At 42.4% G+C, this 25673-nt stretch overlaps 1 protein-coding gene and 1 long non-coding RNA gene across 2 annotated transcripts; one reads left to right on the forward strand and one right to left on the reverse strand.

Annotated features, from left to right (window-relative positions):
• Positions 1 to 4011: 4011 nt before the first annotated feature.
• COLEC10 (collectin subfamily member 10) lies at positions 4012 to 22517 on the reverse strand. The gene is made up of 6 exons (XM_058023878.1): positions 22301 to 22517; positions 9879 to 9950; positions 8449 to 8520; positions 6340 to 6393; positions 5264 to 5359; positions 4012 to 4443 (listed from the first exon to the last, which is right to left on the reverse strand). The coding sequence occupies exons 1-6, from the start codon at positions 22446 to 22448 to the stop codon at positions 4052 to 4054; spliced, it is 834 nt and encodes a 277-aa protein (XP_057879861.1). The 5' UTR covers positions 22449 to 22517; the 3' UTR covers positions 4012 to 4051.
• On the forward strand, positions 14053 to 17400 carry LOC131083322 (uncharacterized). Its single transcript, XR_009114418.1, has 3 exons — positions 14053 to 14170; positions 15163 to 15263; positions 15862 to 17400. It is a non-coding gene; the product is annotated as an uncharacterized LOC131083322 (long non-coding RNA).
• Positions 22518 to 25673: the final 3156 nt, after the last annotated feature.

Here is a 25673-nt window from a genome sequence, read left to right on the forward strand (position 1 = left end):
CAGGCACTGCCTGCCAGGTTTCCTCTGTGGTATGGGCTTTCTTATTTGGCGTGGCCTACAAGTTCAGCTTCTTGGCAGAATTTATCAACTGGGACTAGTGCTGCAGGAATGGGCTGCCCAAGCACCTGCTCACACTTATGCCTGACTGGCTTGAACATTGGACATCTGCTGTGCTCCTGTGCTGTCCCTCTTCTCTGGTTAGCAAAGGCACTGCCATCCCAAGGCTGCTTGTTTCAGCTGGCGTAGCTCTGCCCAATGTTCCAATAATACAAAGTGGGTAAAAGGGTTGGTTTTGTTTATTTTTTTTCTATTTAAGAAAGGATGATAATGGTGTAGTGGTAGAGGATGAGGATGGAAGAACTTGGCAGTCCCAGCATTTCCATTGTAGAAATCCCGCACAAGTTCCTCACTCACTTCATCACTCAGCCATGGAGCCAGAGCCTGTGATTGTCATTCCTTCCTGTACATGGAACATGGTCCAGGATTACTCATAACTTATAGTCACCTAAAACCCCCCTAAAGTTTCAATTTAGACATGTATTTACTGATTTTGAATTACTTGGAGAGCAGCTGGTCTAGGCTAAGGCAGAGCTTGATCCTGCAGCAAAGCATTGCTCCACTTTCTCCCAGCTCTGAGTTTTCTCCTAAAGAACAGGAAAATGGTCTATCTGTGATGGATGTAGCATTAAGGACATTTTGTCAGCCAGTGGTCTCAGTATGGCCACACAGTTTCAGAATATGGACCTCCAGTCTGGTAAGCATGTTTTGGTGGCTTCTTGAGTCAGAAATAAAGATGAAGTGTGGAGAAGTGATTGTGCCTACACACAGGGATATTACTATGCCACTTCTGCATGACTGGTAGGAACTGACTTGCTGTGAATGAGGCCAGCAGCCTTGGACTTGAACTTCTAAAAGGCATTTTTCCTCAAAAAGCTTTTTCTTGAATTAATCATTAATTATTTATCATTACCCTTTAATGCTTCTAAAAACAAAGTGTTTATCTTAACGTGTTTATTACAATAGATCCTAAAAATGTAATTCTGCCTAGTTTTGAGGAATATCAATTCCCAGAGAGGGAACAATTCAGGCTGAGTTACATCATGCAAAGTGAACTTGTTTGCCCAAATAGTCTCATAGCATAGAAGGGGAGCAATGAAAAGAAATGTGGTCCCACCTCTTTATTCACAGGTTTGAATAGTTTCCTGGAGGGAGTGTAGCAATGCAGATAATTTAATGCTGGTAGCAACAGGAGGTTTTCTGGAGAAACAAGTGTCAGAGAAACCAGATTACAAGAGTGGTTCTGAGTCACAGCGTCACCTGGGATGCTCCTGTGTTGGTCAATGCTCAGAGGTGAACTTGGAGTCAAACAACCAGGCAAATGTTTGGAGAATTTTCCCGTTCAGGGTGAGGTTGAGGACATATGCTTGTTTGGTTGCCTTTGCAGTGCTGTACTCAGCAGGAGGAGGGAGACTCAGAGCTGACCCTCTGCATTACTAGCTGATGGTATGGCCAGCTCTTTGTATACCCAGAGGAGGGCTGTGTGCCCCTGGTGCTCAGTGACCCGCAGGGAATGTTGCTGTGTGGTGCCAACCATCTAGCATTCTCCTTAGCTTCCAGATAGCTTTCCTTAATTTTTAGTGTTGGTGGGAAGGAAAACCTACAGACTTGCATTGTGGTAACTCTGAGGTTTTTCTTTGCTCTGAGGAAAGGCAAACCATGACTAAGCACTTGATGTGTGTGAAGGAAAAAAGCTCTGTCAGTATTCGCAAATATATGAAAATGTGATTCTTGTGGGCATTGTGACATGGAGATCTAAGTAGCCAGGCAGTGACAGCAGAGCCTTTATGTTCAGTGCTCATCATTTTTAGTGAGTCCCACTGAACTGCATGACTAAGTTGTTCAACCACACCTGAACCTGGGTTCTTGGGGGATGAAACCTGTTCTATAGCTTCTTCCTGTGTTACAAAGGCTTGGGTGATTTTAACTTAAACATCAAACGTCACTGGCTTCAGCGTTAGGGCGTTAATATGTTCCTAGAATCACTTGTTAAACCAGCAGGGCATGTGGTATAGCTTTTATGATATGTGCCTGTTCACAGCCTACAGGAATGGTGTTGTTTCCTTTACACTGTTCTCTTTGTGCTAGACTTCTGTATGCTTATCACAGATTTTGGGGAATTCAGACACTAGAACTACTCCATCTGTTTTTAGGTTCCCTACAAGCTGTGTAGGCTTGCATGCCTATGTACAATTAATTCCTCACATTTCAGGCCAGCCTGATGGATGATAGAGTTGAAAACAGAGATAAGCAAGATCTCTTCTGCGTAGAATCATAGAATGGTTTGGGTTGGAAGGAACCTTAAACATCATCCAGTTCAAGCCCCCATACTGTGGGTAGGGCCTCTTTCCGCTAGACCAGGTTGCTTAATGCTCCATCCAGCCTGGCCTTGAACAATTCCAGGGATGGGGCATTCCCAATTTCTCTGGGCTCACCATCCTCACACTATGGAATTTCTTTCTAATATCTAACCTAAATCTACTCTCCTTCAGGTAAACTCATCCCCCCTTGTCCTGTCACAAGTCCTTGTAAAAACTCTCCACCTTTCTTGTAGGCTCCCTTCAGGTACTGGAATGCTGCAATTGGGTCACCCCAAAGCCTTTTTTTGTTTTTCCAGGCTGAACAAAACCAAATCTCTCAGTCTTTCCTCATAGGAGAGATGCTCCATCCTGCTAATCATCTTGATGGCCTCCTCTCGACTTGCTCCAACAGGTCCATAGCCTTTCTGTGCTGGGGACCCCAGAGCTGACACAGCACTGCAGGTGGGGCCTCACCAGAGCAAAGCAGAGGGACAGAATCACAGGGCTTTGGATGCAGCCAGGACCTGTTTGGCTTTGTGGCCTGTGAGTGCACATTGCTGGCTCATGTCCAGCCTGACATCCAGCAGCACCCCAAGTCCTGCTGGGCAGGGCTGCCCTTGATCTGTTCATCCCTCACCTGGACTGATTCCAGGGGTTGCCCCTACTCAAGTGCAGCACATTGCACTTGGTCTTGTTAAACCTCATAATGATCCCATGGACCACTTCCTTCATGGCATCCAGATCCCTCTGGATGGCATCCCATCCTTCAGGTGTGTCAACTGCACCACCCAGCTTGGTGCCATCTGCAAATGTGCTGAGGGTGCACTTCATGCCTTTGTCTGTGTCATTAATGAAGATATTAAATAGTGCTCGTCCCACTACAGATCCCTGAGGGATATCCCTTGTCCCTGATGTCCATTGGGACTCTGAGCCATTGACCAACACCCTCTGGATGCAGCCATCTAACCAATTTATCCACTTTATAGTCCACCCATTGAATCCATTTCTCCAGTTTAAAGAGAATATTATTGAAGGGGACCATGTCAAAGGCTTTACAGAAGACCAGATAAATGCTTATCAGGCAATATAATTGCACAGCCAAATTAAGGAGAGTATAACAACTTCTAAGTTTGAAGTTGGTCCTACTTTGCATGCAAGATTTACCCAAATGACCTCCAGAGATACCTTCCACCTCAAATTATGATTCTAACAAAAGAAGGATTTTTTTCAAGAGATACTTAAAATCTTTACTTTGAGCTCTGAAGTCATAAGGGAAATTTCTGGGACTCCCTGTGCAAGTCAGAGATTAATGAAGGTCATGCTCTTTCCATCTGTGGACTTCGCAAACCACATCAGTACTTCAAATACCAATGATCTTACTATTTCTGGAACTGGTGAAATTATATTCACTTCTTCAGGCTCTAAATTTACCCCTAAATTACACATAGAAATGCCAACCCTAAAATGCATGTAGAAATGAAACGAAAATTCACAGCTGGCTGGATGCCCCCTGCAGACCTATGCTGACTTTACAGTCACTGATGACCACACAGCAGTTACTCTTGCTTAGCCCAGTGATGTGAAGGCTGGATTGAGTCCCTGGTTTCCTATCCCTGATTTACCCTCCCTACTGTAAATGAATGAAGATGGGTTATTGTATGTACAGCAGGTGCCAGGTACATTCTCTGGCACTTTTATTTCCTCTTCTTGAGGAATTCACAGACAAAGTAGATGGTGACTTGGCACTCAGAGTCATTCCATTCTCCTGTGCTGAGCATTTCCACACAGTCCTCGTGACCAGCTGGGTCATGAGGCTCCCCTTGCTTCCAGTTGCTGTAGTTCTGCAGTGGGCTGTTGTCTGCATACACAAACTGTCCTTCTCTTTCCATGTCATTCAGCCCAATGAAGGCTCGGAACAGGCCGCTGTTGGAGATGTAGTCAGCAAGCAAGGCATTGGTTGCCTCATCTTTAGGCATGGCCAGTGATCCTCCTCTATCCCTGCAGTGGATCAAGGCTTCTCTGTAATTCTTCTCTTCTTTCACAATGTAATAGAATTTCTCATCTGTCTCTCTGATACCTGCTATAACTTTGAAGAAGAAAAATTGCTTAATGGCATGTCAACAGATGCTGAAGGTTATTCTATTCCAATATAACAATAAGATGATTTTTACATTAGAATTAATAAAAGGGAAGGAGGAAAAGTATTCCCACCACTGTATTTATGATGAACAATGAGGACACGATCAGAGATTGATGTGACTAATGGGATTGTCAAGCTCTTAGCACACATTAGGACAAGAACTACTCAGTCCTGATTGGCATGTCTCCTGTGACACTTCAGTTTTATTTCCTGGATGTCTAGTCTAGGAATCAGCTTAAGGCATGCTAAATTGTCAAATGGCAATGTCTAATTCTGGATCGCCCTATTGCTTTGTATGTTCTTGAATATAGATTGTGAAAGAGTGCCTAGGGGTAGAAACACAGTGGTATAAATAGCTTTTCAGGCCCTTTCCATGTAGAGGCGAATGAATGTGACTGCTAAGATAAGACATTTTAGATATGGCCTGATATTCAGAGCTGCTGTAGCACTGTGGCATTGACTCGGAAGAAAATTTTGGTTGCTCAGCAGCTTTAAAAGCAGACTCTCAACCAGTGAGTTTATAGCCTAGTGAATAAGCAGTGCCAAGGATCATGCCTGGATTGCTGGAAATTGACTGTCTCTGCTAATGGATTGCAGGAGTGGTGCTGGAGTGGTCTTGAGCAGAGTTAGGCCTCGGAAAATGAACACTCTCCCAAATAATTCAGGAGTCACCCCACACTTCCATAGAACAACAGTGATTGAAGAATAGCAATGACACCTGTTATTGGAGTCAAGTAAATCCCCTCAAATATTCAAGGATCCTTACCATTCTTCACAAACTTGATGGATGTGTTAAGACGGGCGACATTGATATTCAGCTGTCCGACAAATCTGCGGTATCTCCCACAGTCACAGACCGTGCCTGATGCAATACAGAGGACAGAGGATTTACCTATTTAGAAGCATTTGGGTGTGTGTGTGTGCATGGAGAGTCACCTCTAGCCCACTTCCAAAGCTTCTGAAGATCTGGGCTCCACTTATGGAGGGCCAGTCTTGCCTTACCCTGCTGGCTACACTGCTGTTGATCAAAGTGTTTAATGTTTTGGCTCTGTACACTCTGTACACCCCCTTGCTAACTGGCTTAAACAAGTTAATACTGACCCAAAAATCAATAGAATTCAAGCCCTAAAGTCTCAGTTAATATTTTTCTTTTTTTTTTTTTTTTTACCCGGAATTTGGCTTGCTAGAGGTTTTGTTTGTTCTTTTTGTTTTTCTCAGAAAGAAAATCAGTTGCTGATGGTTTCCCATTAAGCACCAAATGGTCATTTTATATGCAATCTCTTAAAAATAAACACTAGTATATGTTCAAGGTGGGTAGTCATTCAAGGTTACTAGGTTACTAGTGCATCAGAGTAAAATTCTCCTCCTGTAAGCAAATGCATTGCATTAATTTGATAACAGATTGTTTTAATCCAATATCACTTACTTTTTCTTCCCATGCTCCTATTAGGAAACTGTTAAAGGGCTTAATTCCTTTGATACTAAGAAACTTTCTTCTAGTATCCAGTTTAAATGCATACTGCTGGCCTGTGTGTTAGTTTTTATTATACCAAATATTACCCATGAATTTGGGTGACTTCATATTTTGTGCATGCTGGTATATTCATAGGAATCAGTCATGTCCCTACACTATCCTTTATTTTCTTCAACAAAACATTTTCAGTCTCCTCCTTACATTTCATCTATTCTCCTTGGGCCTCAATTACATTTCATTTATTCTTCTTGGGCATTTCAATGTATTTTCCTTGGCCCTCATAATTTCATGGAATTTCTTACAAACCAACCCTGAAATCAAAGATCTAGCATATTTGACCATTCTGCACAGATGGATGCATAGCATACCTGCTTTTCCTTTTTTTCCTGAAACCCCTGGTAAGCCTTTGGCTCCTTTGTCACCTGAATAAAGAGGAAAATATATTCTCAGATCTCAGAGAGTGCATATGTCAGGAAAGCATATTCAAAAACCCATTTAATAATATATTAACAGTGTGCTTTTGATAGGAAGCTCTGATGGACTGTACTGGAAGACATGCCAAGTTAAACAAACCATGATTAATTCTGGTGCATGGAAATGAGAGCCCTTTAATAGCTAACTCACTGATAACACAGGCATCTTGTGTGCTGCTGGCTCCTGGTACCACTTACTTTAAATATAAACTGCAAAATGATCCTGAGAGGCTGAAAGCACTTAAGAAATCTTGAAAAGGTGAGATCTGGGTTCTCTCAGGGGCTGCAGGACAGAGCCCTCCCCCAGGTTCAGCAGCTCCATGGTGAGAGGAGGCAGCAGATGTGCTCTAAGCCACTGAATTTGTGCGTGCAAGAGATTGAGTGTGGGTGCAGCAGCTGGCACCTGCATTAAGGAGCAGCATTTCAGTTCAGCTTATGGAAATGGGATTTATTTGCATCCAACTGCAAACTCTCCAATTCTCATCCAACTCTCTTTTGTAAATTATAAGAATGATAGAAATACTTCTCCAAATGCTCTGCTACTATATAACTGGAGGTGACCTGTTCTTTAAAAAACCTCAGTTGGAATTTGGGTCAGGAACAGCTGGACTTTATCGGAAATTCATGTCAGCTCTTTTATGAATAAAACTTTCAGAGGTCAAAACATTCTAATACTTGCTCTGCCTTATTGATGACAATGTTTTTATGTATTTTTACTTTATATGGTTGTGGTTTTTTAAAGAATTAAGATGTTGGCTGTCATTTTAATTAGCAGCACACCCACTGCACACTTGCAAGCTGGAATTTCAGGCTTGCTTCATTAAGAACTCCAATGTTTAGTCATAGATTCAAACAGTGACCTTTGCTTCCACAAATAAAAAAAATGAGAAAAAACTGTAAGGGGACTATAAATTGTGCATTCAGATTAAAAGAGAGCTTGATTTAAAGGCTCAGAACATTGGTTTACTTTCAGATAAAGAAAAGCAACTTGTGAGTGTCTTAATTTTTTGTCTCCTTTGGGGATTGAAGACATTTTAGGAGATAACTCTCTGAGTTTTCAGTTTTCTAGGCACTTCTGAAAATTAATCCCTCAGGTCAAAATATTTTCTTCTTGCCTGATACTGAGGCTGGCTGGAGGCCATGAAAGGTTTATTAAAAACAGTGGTTTGAGAAGCTCTCCAGAGAGACTGTTCCATCCACTCAACAGTGTATCCAAGTCGATTTGCTGGTTTGAGAGCCCAGAGTTCTCCTGGCAATGGTGGTGTCCCTCATCGTCTCCTTGTGGCAGAAGCAATATTCCTTTTAAGTAGCTCTTTAGGAATATCAGAAAGGAATGTCTGAGCTTCTTCTCAAGATAAATAGAGCACAATTTCTATAAATGATTGTCCAGGCAGATTTGGAGTTTACCTTGATTTGCAAATAGTTGCCATCCCTGCTTATGTGAGCACCTTCCTAAAATTCCTGCATTAGTTCCTTACCAGGACCGAGATGTCCTGTGCATTGCTTGCTCACATGACCCACAGCAGTGCAGGTGTGGCATCCTCAGCAGCAGCAGGACATTGTCTTAGGCCTTCAGCATCCAAATCAAAGGCACATATTTTTCTCTTGGAGTGTTCAGAGCATTTACTTCACAGGTACTGAATTTCTCCCATCCTCTTTTACCACAGAATTGTAGAATAGTTTGGGGTGGAAGTGACCTTTAAAGGTCATCTAGTCCAACCCCCATGCAATGAGCAGAAACACCTTCAACTAGATCCATCAAAGAGGATTGATGTCTTAACTCATAAAAGAAATTATTTTAGCCAAATGAGTTGTATATATTGTGTGAAGAAATAAAACTAGGTTATTTCAGTTTGCTCTCATAACCAGTCTTTATTCATAACTTTATTTGGAGAGCATTGGTTGTACCATTATCTAATATTGGTCCATATCCGGAGCTCTCATAAAGCACATATTTACCTTGAGGGGAAAAAACCCCAAGAAAATTCCCAGACCAGAGCTTACCCTTTCCACCAATTGGACCAATTTTACCAAGCATTCCCTGGTCACCAACATCACCCACCGGTCCTTTGTTTCCTAAGAGCAGAAATGAAGAGGAAATGAGTATGGATGGTAATTTCTTTTCTGAGGCACTCTTTAGGTCTCTACTGCTGCTGTTTTTCCTGAGCGAGGCCAGTCTGCCTGTGTAGCAAAGTGAAGTGAGCACAGCCCTGAGGATGTTTTGGAGAGTACAGCCAGATCTCTGCTCCTCTAGGGTACGACAGTAGGACATGGCATAGAACCTTAACAAAACTGCCTGTTCAAACATCATATTGTCTTAGAGAAAATAGAAACTAAATCTGCTAGTGATTTACTTCACAGCCTAACCAGGCTGACACCTTCTATTTTTCTCCACTCCAGGCAAAACACTTTCCTAAGTCCTTGTGGCTTTGCTGGGAGTCCTTCTCAAAGCAGGCCTGCAAGTAGGGAGCTACTAATTTTGCTGTATGTGTTATCCCAGTCTTCAGACCACCAAAATAACAGGTGTCCTTTTTAATTGATTAATAAATAGTGTAAGTTCTGAAATAGCTGTCTAATGATGACAGGCCAATCTAGGGAATCTCAGTTTGCAAAAGGACTTTAACATCAATAAGATGTTTGGAAATGGTTGATTCCCCGTATTCCTTGTATCTTACCTGATGTTCATTTTAAGGTAAGAAGTGAAATCATAAGAATGCATTTAAAAATGGAAGAAGATTTTTGTTATAACAATAATAACAGAGTGATTTTGAAGTTTCTATAAAAGTAAAAACTTTCCTGATTAGTCTTAAGCCACAGTCAAAGAAGGAAGATCTTGGACATGCATTGTCATTAAACTATAAAGATAAATTAAGCTTTCAAATTAGAGTATGCAAACAAGGCTGACACAGTTACACCTGGTGCCTCTAAATGATGTGCCCAGGTCACACTGTGGGTATGGAACATATTTAATTGAGCCAAGTCCTGAAACATCTGTAAGTCCTTGTTCTCATCTTTGATGCTGTTTGATCAGAGGAACTTTTTATTTGTGTGTGTATGGCTTTGTTTGCTTTGTCTGCAGAATACAGACAACTGACACCAAATTTTATTGAGCACCCTGACATATTGCTAGGCAATAATGGTCAAAATTCAATTTCAACTAAAGACTAATTTCAGTAAGAGTAATCTTTCTGATTATGTATATGATACAGGTTTTCTGAATCACACTCATGACAGCCATATATATTTGTCTTAAGTATCAATAGGAATTGAACCAAGCTAAGTATTGTTATGTTTACCAATTAATATTTGACAGGATTGTGAAATCCACTGGTGAAACAGAAATTAAAAGCATTAAACACCAATCATATGCATCAGTACAGTTGTGTATAATGATATTCATATGCCAGCAATAGACAACAAACCATCATGAATACCTTTTGGTCCTTTTGGTCCAACCTTTCCTTGTTTGCCTACTTCTCCTCTGTCTCCCTTTTCACCTTCATCCCCTTCCAAAAAACCAGAAAATAAAACATCATGGTACATTTCTCTTAGTGCAGTAAGTACAACTAAACACATTCAGAAAGAAAAGTTCATGGGGATTTTTCCCCTACTGATTTCTTTTTACTTCACATTTAAGGCACAGCAGCCATGGGATAAATTTTCAGAAAAGAGATGAGGAATCTGGCCATCACTAGGAAAAGTGAAAAGCTTTCCCTTTCAGAGAAGCTGTTACAACATGAAAATTATACAACAGCAATTCCTACTCCTACACTTTAAACATTTTTAGCTATAAAGCAGATAAATAAACCAATCTTTTGGTATTGGGAAACTTGAGCACACAGGGGCAAACTGCCAAGGGAGGCAACAGGTGTTTATTAATTGTTCCTAGTGATTCCCTTCCTAGTGACTCTGTGTTCAGGGTATGCAGATGCATTTGGAATGAGAGGAATGTAAATATGTTGAAATAGATCTTGACATAGACCTTGGCACTTAATATGACACAATTCTTGCCTTCATTTTTTGACAGATGGCATTTGTATGTTGATACAAGAAACTTGTTTTGCAATTACTCCCATGCTTTATTTTGAAAGGTCATGCAGAGAGTATCTGTAAGAGGCAAAATCATTGCATTTATTATGGTAGTGCAGAGATTTCTCTAAAAGAGATTGAGACCCTATTACACAGGTTCCTGTTTGGTTCTGTATAAGCACTTTCACTGTTGGAAGACAGTCTCTCACTGTGCAGTGTATAGGGTAAAGGTGCAAGGGAGCAGTTAGTCAGAAAGAAATGTTATTTCCTTCCACAAGTAGCATACAAGGTTGCTTTGCATGGAAGGCAGGAAGGCAGGAAAGAAAGACTAAAGATGATTTTGTCATCTCATTAGTTTGGAGCCAGATCATAAGAGGAAGGGTTTTTTTTCTCCCCCCAGCAGAGGTGGGGAGGAGACACACGACTTGCCTGCAGCAGAGGGCCCTCACCGAACAGGGCAGCCTTCCAGAGCCTCTGCCATTGTTCCCTGCCCTGGTTGGCAATGAGCCTTGCTGTGCAGTGGGGAGCAGGGCCACAGCCTCTTGGCTCAGCCAGGATCTCACGTGGTAGTGGCAGCCAGTCGGTTGTTCAGGGTATGGAGAGCCAGGGGAGGGAAGTGTGCCTGGATGTCAGCCAGAGAGGTGAGGACAGAACAGCAGTGTGTGACAAGAGCAATAACCTGTCTCACCAAGGGTGGTGCCTTGGTGGTGCCACACTTGCAGCCCCAGCAGAAAGTGTGCAGGGAACTGAGGTGCACTGAGGGTGACTATGGCCCAGGCAGCCACTTCCAGCCTCTCACAGCAATGGTCTCAGTGCTTACCTGAGCCAAGCACTGCATCCCTATTGTATTTGCTGGGACCCTCGTGGCAGGGAGGAATGATGAATCTGACTCCACATTCTCAGAAGGCTAATATATTATTTTATGATGCTATATTATATTAAAGAATGCTATACTAAACTATACTAAAGAATACAAAAAGGATAATTACAGAAGGCTAAAAAGATCATAATGAAAACTTGTGACACTCTCCAGAGTCCCAGCACAGCTTGGCACTGATTGGCCAATGAGTGAAAACACTCACACCAGAAATCCAATGAAACAATCACCTGTGGTAAACAATCTCCAAACACATTCCACATGTGAGCACAACACAGGAGAAGCAAATGAGATAAGGATTTGTTTTCCCTTTTCTCTGAGTCTTCTCCACTTCCCAGGAGAAAAATCCTGGGTGAAGGGGTTTTTCAGAAAATGTGAATGTGATATATCCCCTCCCCTCATGAACAGCCACTAGTGATTCCTCCCTCCACCAATTAACCTTGTGTCTTTTAAACCCATTTATACCTTCGGCCCTTATAATAAATATCCTCTGGCAAATAGTTCAATGATTTTTTTTTTTAGTGTGCTGGGGAGAAAGTACCTTCCCATGGTTGCTTTAAGACTGATTATTATGTTGGTCTCCTTTTTTTTCTGAAAAATACTGCCCCACTCACTCCTGGCCTTCTATTTCTGTAGTCAGAGGTAGCATGTCATGGGCTGCTCTGTAGAGTGATAGCAGATGAGAAGTCCTGCACATTAACTGCACAGCACATAAAATTTAGTTTTAGCTGTTTGGCACCTTTCCATTCCAGTTACATGGACTGAGCTGAGCCTGTCCCTTTATGCTGAAAAAACCCTTCCATGCTGGGACTCTTGTGAAGGGCAGACTCACCCTGTTGGTCAGGATGCTCTTTGGGGGGAAGGTCAGTGGGCCAAGCTGAGGAAGATAAAGGGCTGAACTTCAGTTCACATTGAAGGGAGGAAGCAGCTGCTGAAGAGATGGACAAGGAGGAAACAATGTGCTGTGTGCTGGCTGGCTCGCTCAGACATTTTTTTTAACACCAGCTTCCACAGGTAAAGTCTAAAAGCAGTCAGCAATATAAATTCTAAACATCTCTCTTTTCACTAGGTCTTAAAAATACTGTAAAAGCTACTGTATATTTCTAAAAGCCAAGCTCCTTAAATATTCAGCAGAAGCTGTGGGTCTGAGCTGGGAGCTGATGGAAGGATGCCTGCTTTTACTGGGTTCCAGTCCTGCCCAGCAGGACTTGGGGGTGCTGCTGGATGGGAGGCTGGACATGAGCTGGCAATGGGCACTCACAGACCAGAAAGTCAGACCTGTTCTGGACTCCATCAGAAGCAGAGTGGGCAGCAGGTCAAGGAGGTCATTCTGCCCCTTCACTCTGCTCTGCAGTGCTGCATCCACCTCTGGGGTCCTCAACAGAAAAAGGACATGGACCTGTTGGAGCAAGTCCAGAGGAGGACACCAAGTTGGTCGGAGGGATTGAAAATGAGGATTTTCCTATGAGGAAAAGCTGAGAGATTTGGTTTTGTTCAGCCTAGGGAAAAAAAAGGCATTGGGGTGACCTAATTGCAGCATTCCAGTACCTGAAGGGAACCTACAAGAAAGAGGGAGAGAGAGTTTTTACAAGGACATGTAGGGACAGGACAAGAGGGGATGAGTTTAACTGAAGGAGAGTAGATTTAGCTTAGATATTAGAAAGAAATTCCATAGTGTGATGGTGGTGAGCCTAGAGAAGCTGTGGATGCCCCATCCCTGGAAGTATTCAAGGCCAGGCAGAATGGAGCTCTGAGTAAGCAGGTCCAGTGGAAAGGTGTCTCTATTCATGGCAGGGGGATTGGAACTAGATGATCTTTAAGGTTCTTTCCAACCCAGACTGTTCTATGATTTTATGATTCTACTGACCATCAAACAGCAGAGCTAGAGAATGCATGGTTTAATTTTGCTGTTGACTTCAATGCTAACAAGAGGAAATTGTTCTTTCCAAATCCATGCGTGAAACCCCTGTGAAAGTGCAAAAGTCACTTTTCAGTAGTTCAGAAATTCAGAGAAGTTCCCAGAGGCTGATAAAGAGCTTGTGAAAGGACAGTTTGGGAGCAGGTTAAGAGCTGATCTCATAATCATCTGCAAACCCACACAGGGGGAAATATGTGTGACAATAGAAAGGAGGCAGTGCATGATCCAAAGTCTGGAAAGGCTGAATGAATCTTGACTAGAAATGCAACATGGCAGTATTTCACAAATGGACTGTGTTCTCTGACAAGGAAGGGAGAGGGGGGAGGCTTTTCATGTCCAGCCTTTCCCTGTGGAATGAATTCCTTTGTGTAAAAAAAGCTGTAATTCTGGGTCTGGTATAGAAGCTGCTGAAGGAGGTTCCTTGGCCTGTGGAAAACAAACTATGTTCCTGCTGACCTTCCAAACCAGGGCTTGTCATCCTCCTCACCTTTCTCAGACCAGCCAGGTACATTCTCTGCAGCCTGCTCTGCAGAGTTAAAGCTATGGAAGTACTGGTGCTTGCTGCAGAAGGAAGATCTCTGTGCAAGATCCTCCCTTCCTCCCTCCATCTCTCTCTTTCTCATTTGTGAAACAGTTAATCCTAAAAATAGAACCCAGGAAAGAAAGTCTGTGAAAGATTTAATCCTGAAAATAGAACCCAGGAAAGAAAGTCAATATACAAGTGGAGAAGCTGCAAATTACTTTCTGAAGATGTTTTATTCCTGTCTCAGTTTCAGCATTTTGAACCACTGAAGGATCCAGTGACTTTTCCTGATGGACTTTGGAACAAGATTTTCACACCTAGGGCTGCTGGAGTTGAAGCTACTTTGTCCTGTATGGACCATTAGCCTGAGAGCTGCCAGGTGAGAGGAGTGAAGGGTGTGGCAAAGTTTGTTCTGGGGATTTCCAGAGGTCAGGCAGTGCCTCAACTTTTATTAACACCTCATGTGATCCAAATTTTTGCTTAAGACCTCTAAAAGCCTAAGGGAGAGGGAAATAAGTTCCATCACCTGTTTCATCTAGGTGTAAAGAAGCCTGCCACACTGTCTTACTTTTCATGTCCAGGAAAATGGGAAGCACAATAATTTGTCTGTAAGAGAGAGTAATCCTGCTTTTCTCCCCATCTGTCATCTGAGAATAGCTAGGCCATTACAAGGGTAGAAAGAAACAGTATTAGTTAGTGATACCATTTTATCGTTAATTTAAGACTAGATTAAGCCCAGTATCTGTTAACATGGTACGTGCTGCGTCCTCCTTGAGCTGCTGTGTGCTGTGATCTCAAATTTTGGCACAAAACGTGAACTCCTGGGTTGTGCTTCCCTCTTGTGGTCTTGCTATGATTTGCAACCAAGTAGGGGAGACTGAGGGGTTGCTGACTGTTTTGGGCAGGGGTTGAGCTGGCTTTTTTTCTAGTTTACTATAAGTATCCCTCCCTTCCTTTCCTCTGAGACTTCATGTGGACAAGCCATCCCACTGCATTAGCCACCTTTTTTTTTTTTTTTAGTCTTCCAGGGGAAAAAAAAAATCTGTCCTGCTAGTACTCTGGACTGGTTTTTTGAGTTCTGTAGTACTGTGCTTTGTGCAACACAAATTTTCTGATCCCTGACCTTGTTATCTATACCTAGAGGTTAACCTCTCCTTCGTGCTGCCTTGCACTTGGGGCAGCGTCAGGTTAAATTTTAACCTAATTAGCAAATTGTCACTTTAAAAGTATGGTTGCAGAGATGTCAGATATTATACTGCACTGGCATTTGAAGCATGGGTGAAGAAGCACTTGGAGTCATTAACTGAAGTAAGACTATTTCTCAGCCTTGTTAGCATTTCCTCAAGTTGATTGGTTTCTTGTGTGTCACAGATATGAAACACCAGATTGCTAAAAGAAACACCTGAAGCAGTAAATTACTAGACTCTTCCAGCTTGGGACTGTGCAAGGCAGAAGAGCAGAAGCCATAAGAAGTAAGTAAATTTTGCAGCCATTAGAAAATTTTAATTGTAATTGAGAAGGAACTGCAGACCTTCTATAAACAAGCTCAGGAAAATGCTGAAGGTCCAATCACCAGCAGGAGTTTTAGACAGTTGAAAGGGGCTCTGTCTTTTTTGGCATTTGACTAAAAAACACTAAATAACTAAAGAATTTAATTAGTAAGAATTTACTGACCTTTAAGTGACTTAGATTTCCCTGATGAATCTTTTGTAGGAAATTTATCTGGTTTGTATTCATGAACTTAGGATGTTTTCAAGTTCACAGATATTGTTTGCAGTTATTTAGTGACTCTCCAAGTCTTGTAATCAAGGGCTGACCATGGCTCTTGGAGAACCTGGGTGTAATTCCTGGGGGTTTCAGAGCCCATGTTTATCTGCATCAGGCTGAGAGCATTTCTGCAGGCTGAGAGGAGACTCTAGGCTGGGCTTATGCATGAGTAGCTCTCAGCACATTTGGAGCTGTCCTGAGAGATTCCCTGGGAACACTTTGTCAGGTGTGCTGGTGTGCCCCGGCCTCAGGTCAGCTAAATACTACAGAAATGTTAATGCTCTCTCATCCTCTCTTTTGCAGGTGTGTCTCCCTCCAGAACCCAGGACATGCCCACCCTTTCAAATGATAGAAACTTCACTTATGCTGGGCTACAGCACAGTTGTCCTCCTGCACCAGATACTCTAAACTGAAAAAATGCCACTACCAGCCAAAGAGTCTTTGGAAAGCCCAGAGCCTAATGACTAATTTAACCTGAGGGGGGAAGGATGAGAATTTTTCTTCTAATCTTGATGAGAGTACCACATGGTGGTATTCTTAGGCAAGACAAGCATCTTTGCACTGCTTGCCTTAGATTCATTTATCATTCCTAGGCACAGCCAATGCCCTACCACAAAGGCTTTGTATGGAATTTGCTACGTTTCACACAGTTCTGCTGAGCTCCGTGTTTCATGCTCTTAGTCCCACCTGAGGTAGCAGATGGACCCTCCCCACCTCTAGAGACTGAATGTGAAGAGTACAGGTGACTTCTGTCTGTCCCTATCCAAACTGAAACGATAAGGAGATGAGCATAATTCTGAAGTCTTGAGAACCCTACAGGGGCAACTGAATGCCTGCTCTCCTGGAAGAGCCTCACAGGATTAGCTGTGTAGCTTGGGACGCTGAGTGAGCCTGAGCAGGAAGAACCTTTGCAGCACTTGGGCATGCACAATATCTGCCGAGAGGGTTTGTCACTAGAGGGAGTCACAGACTTTAAGAAATAAGCAAACACAGCCCTGTTTGTATTTCCAATGGATGAGCGCGTCACAGTTACGTCAATGGAAAGACTCAAAATTTCCTCTGATTTCACTTTCAGTGTCATTTATATCCTTAGCAAATTTCCCACAAGAGTGTGCATTCTTGCTTTCACGCTGCATTTGGCTAGTGAGGACAGGAGTTCTTGACATCAGCTGCCTCTCTGACGTGATGTTCCCTTCCCTGTCCTTCCTCCTCCGCTCAGTTCCCAGCACCGTCCTGCATGCCTCCCTTCTCTCTGCCTGATGTTGAGCACTCTTTTCACCCTATTTGGAAGAAATTCATCTCCCTAAACAGAGGAATATCAATAAGGCAGACACACCTTTTTAGTGAGTGAGCTGAGCAGCTCAGTGCAGAGCCTGGTTTGGCCCGAGCCCCATGCTGGGATGGTGGGTTCAGTCCCTACATGGGCCATTCCTGTGAGAGTTGGATTCAATGATCCTCGTGGGTCCCTTCCAGCTCAGAATATTCTGTGAGTCTGTGAAATAGCTGAGCCAGCACAAGCTGGAGCAGAGACCACATGGTCAGAGTGGAAGAAAAAGATGTTTGGCCTTTTTTTTTGTCAGAAAACCTGAGAACTGAGTAGTGTGTTCAGCTGTACTGTGAAACTGCACCCATGGTCACCTTCCCAGGTGTCCTGCAGGAACATGCAGGGCTCCTACGTATGCACCATTCTTACACAGATTATCTTTCTTCACCCAGGTTCAAATTATGCAATGCAAGCCCTTCCCTTGTAAAATAAAAAGAATCTTAAAGAAAGAAAAGAAAGAATTTTCTGATTGCCTTTCTACTTATAAATTTGACTTCATTAGAAACACCCTCCTCTCATATTGCATTGACGGGGCATACCCAAGCCTTCAAAAGGCTCAGTGAACCTCTGCTGACTTGTATTATTTGAAAGTGTGGATCTTTGTGCATGAATGGAATATACATTATTTCTTTAATAACACAGAAATAATTTCAGTCATTCTTGATTCTCCTTTTACTTGGTCTGCATGATTTGATTTTCCCAGCCTCTTGTGCTGCCATTCTGACATGATCTCAGAGACCCATGAATTATGGTGGCTTCAGTGAGGAATCAGACTGCCACTGGTAAGAAATACAGACCCTCTGTCTGTTGAATTTATGTATTTAAATCCCCTGAGCTTTGTAGCTCAGCCTGATAATTTCCAGAAATTTACTCTGTGCTAAAACAAGGAATTCTAGAAGCCATGAAAAATAGAATTATGTGTTGAAATTAAAGGACTCTTCAGATCAAAAATGAGGCACTAAGAGGGAAATTTAGTTATAGATTTGAACAGCTATAGGATGTGGTAAGGCGTTCTGTATTTTTGGAAGGCAACGTGGATAGCAGCATATCTGGTTTCTGAAAGGCTTTGAGATTTTCCAGGAGTGGAACTGCGTAAGCACAATTAAAGCTGAGAGATGGACAGCTATACTGGTGACCACAGTAAATGCTATTTTGAGGTACCAGCCAATGTCACAGAGTTTATAATCATAATTTGTCAGAAATAATGATAAAGAAACATTTTAAATCTAAACTGCTATGGGAAACTCCCGGTGCTCTTCAAATTTCATCTTATTCCGGTTTCTCAACCTGGATCTGATTCAAGACTTTCAAAGTTCTTGTGTCTGGATTTCAAAGAAAATGAACTGGGACAGATAGCAAGGTCTAGAGTCTTCTGAAGTGCTGAGAGCCCATGAATCCATGTGAAAACAGCTTCTGCAGTGCCAGCCCCTGCTCACATACTTAATGGGAGTTGAGAAGTCAGAGTTTGGGGTCGTCCTCTGCTTGTTTCTACCCTCATGTTGTTGCTTATTGATTTACTCACAGCAGGTCAACTCCTGTCTCATCAACGTCAACAGCCCACTTGAAACTTCCTTTGCAGATCAGAGCTTGCAGACCCAGGGGAGAGCAGGCTGGGAGGAAGGACAGAGCTGGGACACCCCTCAAAGGCAGAGTCCAGGGGGCAGAGCCTGATCCTCCTGATGCTGCCAGGGCACAACAGCTGGTGCCTTTGCTCTCACTGTGCCAGCTGCTGCCTCCCCACAGTCCCAGACCCTTTCTCAGCAGCAGCAGCCAGCCTGCTTTGCTTGCAGGCTTGGAAGGGTAGAAAGTAAAGAATAGGTCCAGGACTACTTTTGCTAGACCTATAACCTGGCTGCCCTGGAAAATTCATTATTTCATTTATGCTTCATTTCCTGGTTCTCTTTGGACTCAAGAAGTCAATGAAGTACAAAGCATGCTCATTATTGCCCCAGTTACCCTGCTGTGAATCTGTGTTAGCTGATGTAAGGTGTAAGTTTTTCAGAGTTTCTCTGCCACAACAGCCCAGCTGGGACCAAGTTGTTCCTAACATCTTGGGTCAAATATCAAAAATCACTGTCACTGGTTACAAACACTGAAAATATCTACTTTTTTTTTTTTTTTTTTTTTTTTACTTTTGTTTTGTTTTGGTTTTGGTGGGGGGGCAGTGGAAAAGAAGGGCAGGGATGTTCCTAGAAGAATCCTAGAAAATGCCTCACACATTTCTGTTCTTTACTGCCATATAAGCCAGCTGGCTGTGTACCTCAAATCTTTTTTCAGGAAGGCAGTACAAGACAGCCATTGCAGTGGACTCTTTTCATTGAAAATAATCCCCTCTTTTTGAGAAGAAACCTGAGTGTTGCCTAGAAAAGGAAATGGAGGAGAGTGACAAGTTTTGCCTCTCCTTTATAATTTTCCGCTTTTCTGGAGTGCCCATTTGGCAAATTTCTTTCCATAATTCTTGGCAAACAGGCTTCAGGTTTCATTTGCTTGTCCCAGCGAGGGGAACCAGCAGCTGGGGGGGACAGCAGCACCTGGTGGGCACCGTGTGAGCCCCCAGAGGTGGGGCTGGAACCCGCGGGGTTCGCTGCACCGCGCACCGGAGCTCGGACACGCTGCTGTCCTTGCAGCACAGCTGCAAACCTGACAGGACATCCACTGCATCCCTTCTCTTCCTGCGAGTCTGCACTCTTCCAGAGTATATTTTCTAGCTCTTACTGTTGTACACAATGGCTGCTGGTTTTGCCTTATGCTTTCTGGGAGTTGGTGGGGCTGTTGCCGGTGATTTGAAGACTTTTCTGGTAATCAGCCTGCAGTTACACTTTCTTCATCCCACTGCTCATGTCATTCTTCTCTTGTGACATCTCAGGTATGAGCATAGCAAGAGATGTTTTTGAAGAATATGGTGTGCACCAAGTAACTTGGACAAGTTACATGTGGATTGTGTAAGTGGCCTATCTACACAACCCTTCTTGAACAGGTGATTTTCAGGGTGAGCATGTGAAGAGGTTGAGAATTTGCTCCTGTAACAACTGTGGATGCCTAGAGAGGGTTGAGTCATGCATCCTCCAATAGTGCAGGCAATAAAGAGTAATAAATTCTGAACTGTCCAAACCCTCCCACTTCTCCCTCAGTGCTCTCCTCTCCACTGTGCTGTGTGATGGAAACAGCAGCATCTATCTCTGCTGATGGACCGGGGTCCATCCCACTTGGAGCACACAGATTGGATCTGGCCTGTAGGACAATTTATTCCTTGCAGTGGGAGAGGCGAGGTGGGGCAGTGTCTTACAGCTATTGAATACCTTTTAATCCCTTGCTTTGTGGTTGCTTTGGCCTATTAGGCACTTCCATGTTTTCATGGAAAGAGGAAGTTGCCACAACAGGAATCTAACCTGTGATGGTGAAACAGCTGGTCAAAGTAGTGTGTGAGATCAGCACCTCTGTCTTCTGGGAGCACCACCATGTTTTATCATGGCTGAGATGCTGAGCAGGTGGAGGGGAGGGGGTAAAACTTGTTCAGGATGAGTCAAAACCCATTTTAAAGAGAACAATGGACAAAGGGACACAAGAGATGTAGCACAGGGAAAAAAAAAAACAAAACTACAGCAGCAAAAGTCAGAGATTTGTCTGTTATCAAGCTTAGAGTTTAAACCGCAAAGTTCTGCCTATGGCTGTGGTTATGAGCTTGGGACCATGTGCTCTGAGTCATATACATTAGATGGATGAAGGAAAACTGACAGTAGGACAGACTTTCTTCTGGCATATTAGGTAAGCATTTTTCATACTTGGCTACCAGGGTGCCTGAGAAGTACCAGAGTAGTTCACACACTCAGCCTGTTTTGTCTTTAATTGCCCTGATGACTGGAAGCTGGAAAAACCAGTGCCAGTAAGGGCTACTTGTAACTGTCCTGGATAAGCTCAGCTCTGGAAGGACCTGAAATTAATCTTATAGGATCATATCACATAGTCTCCAAAATGTATTTGATGACCTGCAGTGCATATGAGCTAGTAATTTGGAGGTGATTTATACTCAGTACTCCTTCTTCCTATCATGGATCTTGGGGATGGTAATTTAAAGTAGTAGATTGAGCTGTGCCAATAAACTGCTGGTCTCATCTTGTGTTGTGATGTCAGCCAGGAAAAATAGGACTGGTAATGACTAAACCCTGACTTTGTCAGTATTGCACTTACAAAGGATAATAATATCTACCCTTCAAATGCTCCCTATACAAGGTAGACCACAGAGGCCAGCTGGAGTCCCAGCTACTCTGTGTTGTCACAAGACCCCCCTCATTAGCCTTGTGACTTGTTAAACACAATTTGTCAAACTTTGTTCTCCAGCCTGCCATTACTTAGATACTAACTAAACCAGCACCCACTAGCTCCCTTGGCGATCATTACATCTCTCTGCATATATGCTGTGGCAGCCAAAATTTAAGCTTGGATTTTAATCATAAAGAAATTAATTTCCTGATTAAAAATGGTCCTTTAAGCAACATGCATTTGAATAATCCATCATAAAAACAAATGAGTCTGTAGCAGTGCTCTTGACTTGATAATATTTTTTCTGCTTTAAATTTAAATCAGCTGGATTTTTTTTCCTCTCAGTCTGTAGCCTATAGAAAAATACAACGAATTACTAAAGAGAAAGCAATAGTTTGGAACTGCAATAGCCATGGTGTGGAATATATATTTTAGATCTGTCACTGCAAGATAGATTTGTATGTCATGGACCTAATAAGATACCCTTCAGGCAACTCCACTGATATTAGTTGTCTTACAGAAAAAGTAAGTTAATGCAGAAAATTTGGTTTCGGATATTTGCAAAGTGTTTTGAAGATAAAAGACCTGTACATGCCAGAGTTGATCTAGTTATTGTAAAAATCTCTAGCAAAGGTTAGCAAAGGTCCTGTTTAATTCAACAAGAGCTACTGAATCAGGACTGATGAATGTAGCAGAGATGTATTTACAAATAAACATTTGAAAATAATGGCAGTTTGGTAATTTTAAATATTGTGTATCTCTCCCTATCTGTAGATGCAAAGCAGACCATTAACAGTTCACAAGAGGTGCCTACTTTTAAACAAGTCCCTCAGTTTGTATCTGTTAGCTATTTTCATTGTGTGGTGAGCACAAGAAATAACAGAAGATTTGTGTAGCTGAGGAAAGATGCAAAAAGACACCTCTAACTTATATGAAAATATGTGACACTGTTCCTAAAACTAAAGAAATGAAAATTTAAATGTCCTTGCTTCTCCATTTCCCCCCATTACAGTTACAGATTACCAGATGTTTGTACAGTCTGCAATATTTCACATCTTTCATGCCCAGCCCATGCCACAAGCCCTCCAAGTCTCCACTGATAAAAAATCAGCCTTTATCAGTACTGGTCTCAGCATTAGCAACCTGATAATTCCTCACCTTTTGGTCCAGGCAAAATTGTGTGTGTTGAGCAGACATCTGTTGTAGGTCGATTATCAACATCAAAACCAAAAATCTGAACTTGCAAGATAAAAAGCACTACAAGGGTCCCATATGTTGTTAGCTGTTGTTCTTTCTTGCTGCTCATCCTTGCAGTTTCTCAGGAAATGCCTTTCGTTGTTGCAGTCTTAAGAAATGCAGCTGACTCCAAAATAAATGCTTCACCAACTGGAGCAGTGGAAAGCTTGGGAGCTACATGCAAGAGCAGCTAAATAAAGTGAAGAAAGGAGTTTGACGATGCTGTAGTTATTTCTGTCCTGCACATTATCCAGGATATTTATTTAACACTGACAGCTGTTTATTCCAATTTATCTCTTATCTGAATGAGACATTTAGCTGCTTTTGCCATGGAAAATTTCTCCAACATATGGGAATATCTCTCTTGTAACTTTTTTGCCTCTCAGCACTGAATCTTCATGCCCAGCATTTCACTAACTCAAGGGACAAAAGACTTTGGTATTGTATCCAAGTGTGTACTAATTAGTCATAGATACATTTGGCTGCCTGTGTGCTGGAAGAGTAATGCAGACTGTATATAACATGTAGAAATGCTTTTCCATAAAAGCTTTCCACCAAGGAGACTGTTAGTGACAACAAATGAGCCAGTCCACTGTGGGTGGAAATCCCCAGTGCTCCATCTCACCTTTTGGGTGTCAGGTACCCACAAATGAAAAGCTGACATTATCCATGGGTGTTTTAGCCTGAAACATGCAAATGAGGGGTTTATGCTTACAGATGGCTCCACAGTGCTAGCCCCAAGCCCAGATCATGTTGTTAGAGCACAGAAGGGACAGACTTCAGGACAGAAGACACAGAACAAATGAGCTTGAATGACTGCATCACCTTCTCCCATTTCACTCTTGCCATGCACTGGGAGAGGCCATGTATGGGAACATGGTGTAGCACAGATCCCAACAGAATGTTATCTTTGGCTTGTCCAGGGAAACTCAAGCTGGTTTGACTCCTGAGGTAACCTTCAGGTGTTCAGCTGGGTGCTGGGACCCTGAAACCAGTGTAGGAGGCCTCCTGGGTGGAGGAACAGTTGCATGCATCCTTCCTTTTGGAAGGAGCTGTGACAGACACCTGAGTACAATCCCTTCTGGAAAAATCTCTAGCTTTCTCTTAAGGAGAGCACAGTAACCAGGGTAAGAGGATGTTCAAGGTAGCCTGGCAGAAAAGAAAGGGGAGATGACTATTTGTAGTATTTCCAGGAATTTTGTTAACTTCTCACACAATGAGACAGTTACTAAAAAAGCTGAACTAGGCTTTTGAGCTATGTAGTGTGTGAGAGGGTGTTTGCTTTCCATCTTAGGAAAAAATGTATTTCCTACATCAATAGCTTTTGAGAGGCTTCCTCATTATTTAAGAGAGTGTTTGGTTCTCTTGTTCTATGTTTCAGCCTTTGGGCATACAGAATAAGTAGCAGTACTTATGTAAAAGTGAATACCTTTACTTAAAGTCTGAAGGAAGGCTCTGACTTCAGGCTTTCATCTGTGATAAAATATTGGCCAAAGTCCCAAGAAGGGTCAAGATACTCCTCTCCCTTTTTCTTTCTAGCCTGCTCACAGACTGTCCCCCTTTCCAAAACACTTTTTTTTCCTTGTTGAAATGTGTATGGTGCTCTTCAGAAATAAACAGAGGTCTCTGTCCTAGAGAATGTCATCTAATGTACCCCCTCAAACGTGGCCTTGATAATGGGTACACACAGCTATTGGGGGAGGAAACACAAAGCCAGGGTTATGGTTGAGTAGAGGCATACCAGAAATAAACTTGTTCCTCTGTGATTTGCATTGGGCACTGTGCCTCTGCCTTGTACACTGTTAATCTGTTTTATTTAACTTTTTCTTCACTTTCCATTTTGTGAGCAGAAGGTCAATGTAAGAGCAAGAATAGAGAGCGTAGGAGTGGGAAGCTAGTGTACTTAGGGCTGGAGGAGGCATTTTGGGAAATGTTGCCAAACTGGCATGAATGATGCTATCTGTTCCATGGTACTGAGAGACTTATAGTGACTTGTTTGTTATTTATCAGGGATAAAGAGGGGTAAAGTCTAAGTGAGAGAGGAAATAATTTGTTTAACTACTTCAGTAACTATCTGGGACTAAGCAGGGAAAAATTTTTCTGACAGTGGTGTGATCATTTACAAATGTTTTCAATCCACTTTAGAAAATAAATCAAGACTCTACTCTTCCTCAACCCCCACCTCCCACCCCCGCTCCACCTTCCCTGACAGTCACAAGTCCCCTGAAAATACTGTGAGAAATTAGATTTAATGGATCTGAAAACCTGGAAAATGAAAACACTTACTCAATATGTAGGAGATCCAGATTTTAATTATTTCTCTGCCTAGTTCAAACCAGTGCTTGCAGTAGAGCCTTAAGGTTATATTGCTTTATTACAAGGGTGTGAGCTAATCAGTTATGTTTTCCCATGTGTTGGACCAGGAATGCTGTCCTGGAGCTAGAAAACCTGCCTTAACAGGCAGTCCATCAAAACTGATGTAGTACCACAAAAAGCTTGGGTTTTGGCAAATCAATATTTATCAAACCAGTTTCACTGAAAAATCTTCAAGCAGCTTCATTGCTGATGGAGATTTAATGAAGCAGAGTGCCTAATGCGCATGTTAATTCTCATTGAATCAGGCTTAAAGAAATGACTGTAGGCAAGGAAGAAAAACGAACTAGGCCACATCACCCACACATAAAAGTCACAAAACAAATGCATGAATGTTTGCAAGGAAACCCTGAAAAGGCAAAAAAAAAATCCAGAAAGATTCTGTTCTTTGAGTTGAGTACTAGTCAGGTAACCTTTGTCTTGTGCATTGTCTATTTGGAGTCCCAGTAACTTCCTTGGAGATTTGCAAAACCTTCATTTGCCTACTCTTCAGATATTAGTAGTTTAATGTAAACAGACTGTAAGGAGCACAGACAAAATGCTAAAATACTGTTCATCAAAAGGTGGCCAGACCTAGAGCCAGTTTTCATCATTTGTATAGTCGCAGATCCTGTGGCTGGACTGCCGGTTAATACATCCTGCTTGTAACCATGGGCTGATTCAGCCACAGTGTTCAGCCTCTGGCATCCTTTCTGACCCAAATTCAGCATCAAGGAGAACATTCCGCTTCTGTACCTTACTGTACTGAATAAACTTGGGAGCACCTGAAAGAAAAAAAAAGGTGGACTATTTCTTTGCTTTGGGATCCTAGATGGTTTTTCTTCTTGTGTCAGGGGTCATGATGATTTGGGATGTTTCATTCTGTAATGCTGGATACATCAATCAAGGTGGCAAAGCTTAGAGAAAATGGAAAAGGAAGGGC

The sequence above is a fragment of the Melospiza georgiana genome, chromosome 1 (assembly GCF_028018845.1).
Source record: "Melospiza georgiana isolate bMelGeo1 chromosome 1, bMelGeo1.pri, whole genome shotgun sequence".
Lineage (NCBI taxonomy): Eukaryota > Metazoa > Chordata > Aves > Passeriformes > Passerellidae > Melospiza > Melospiza georgiana.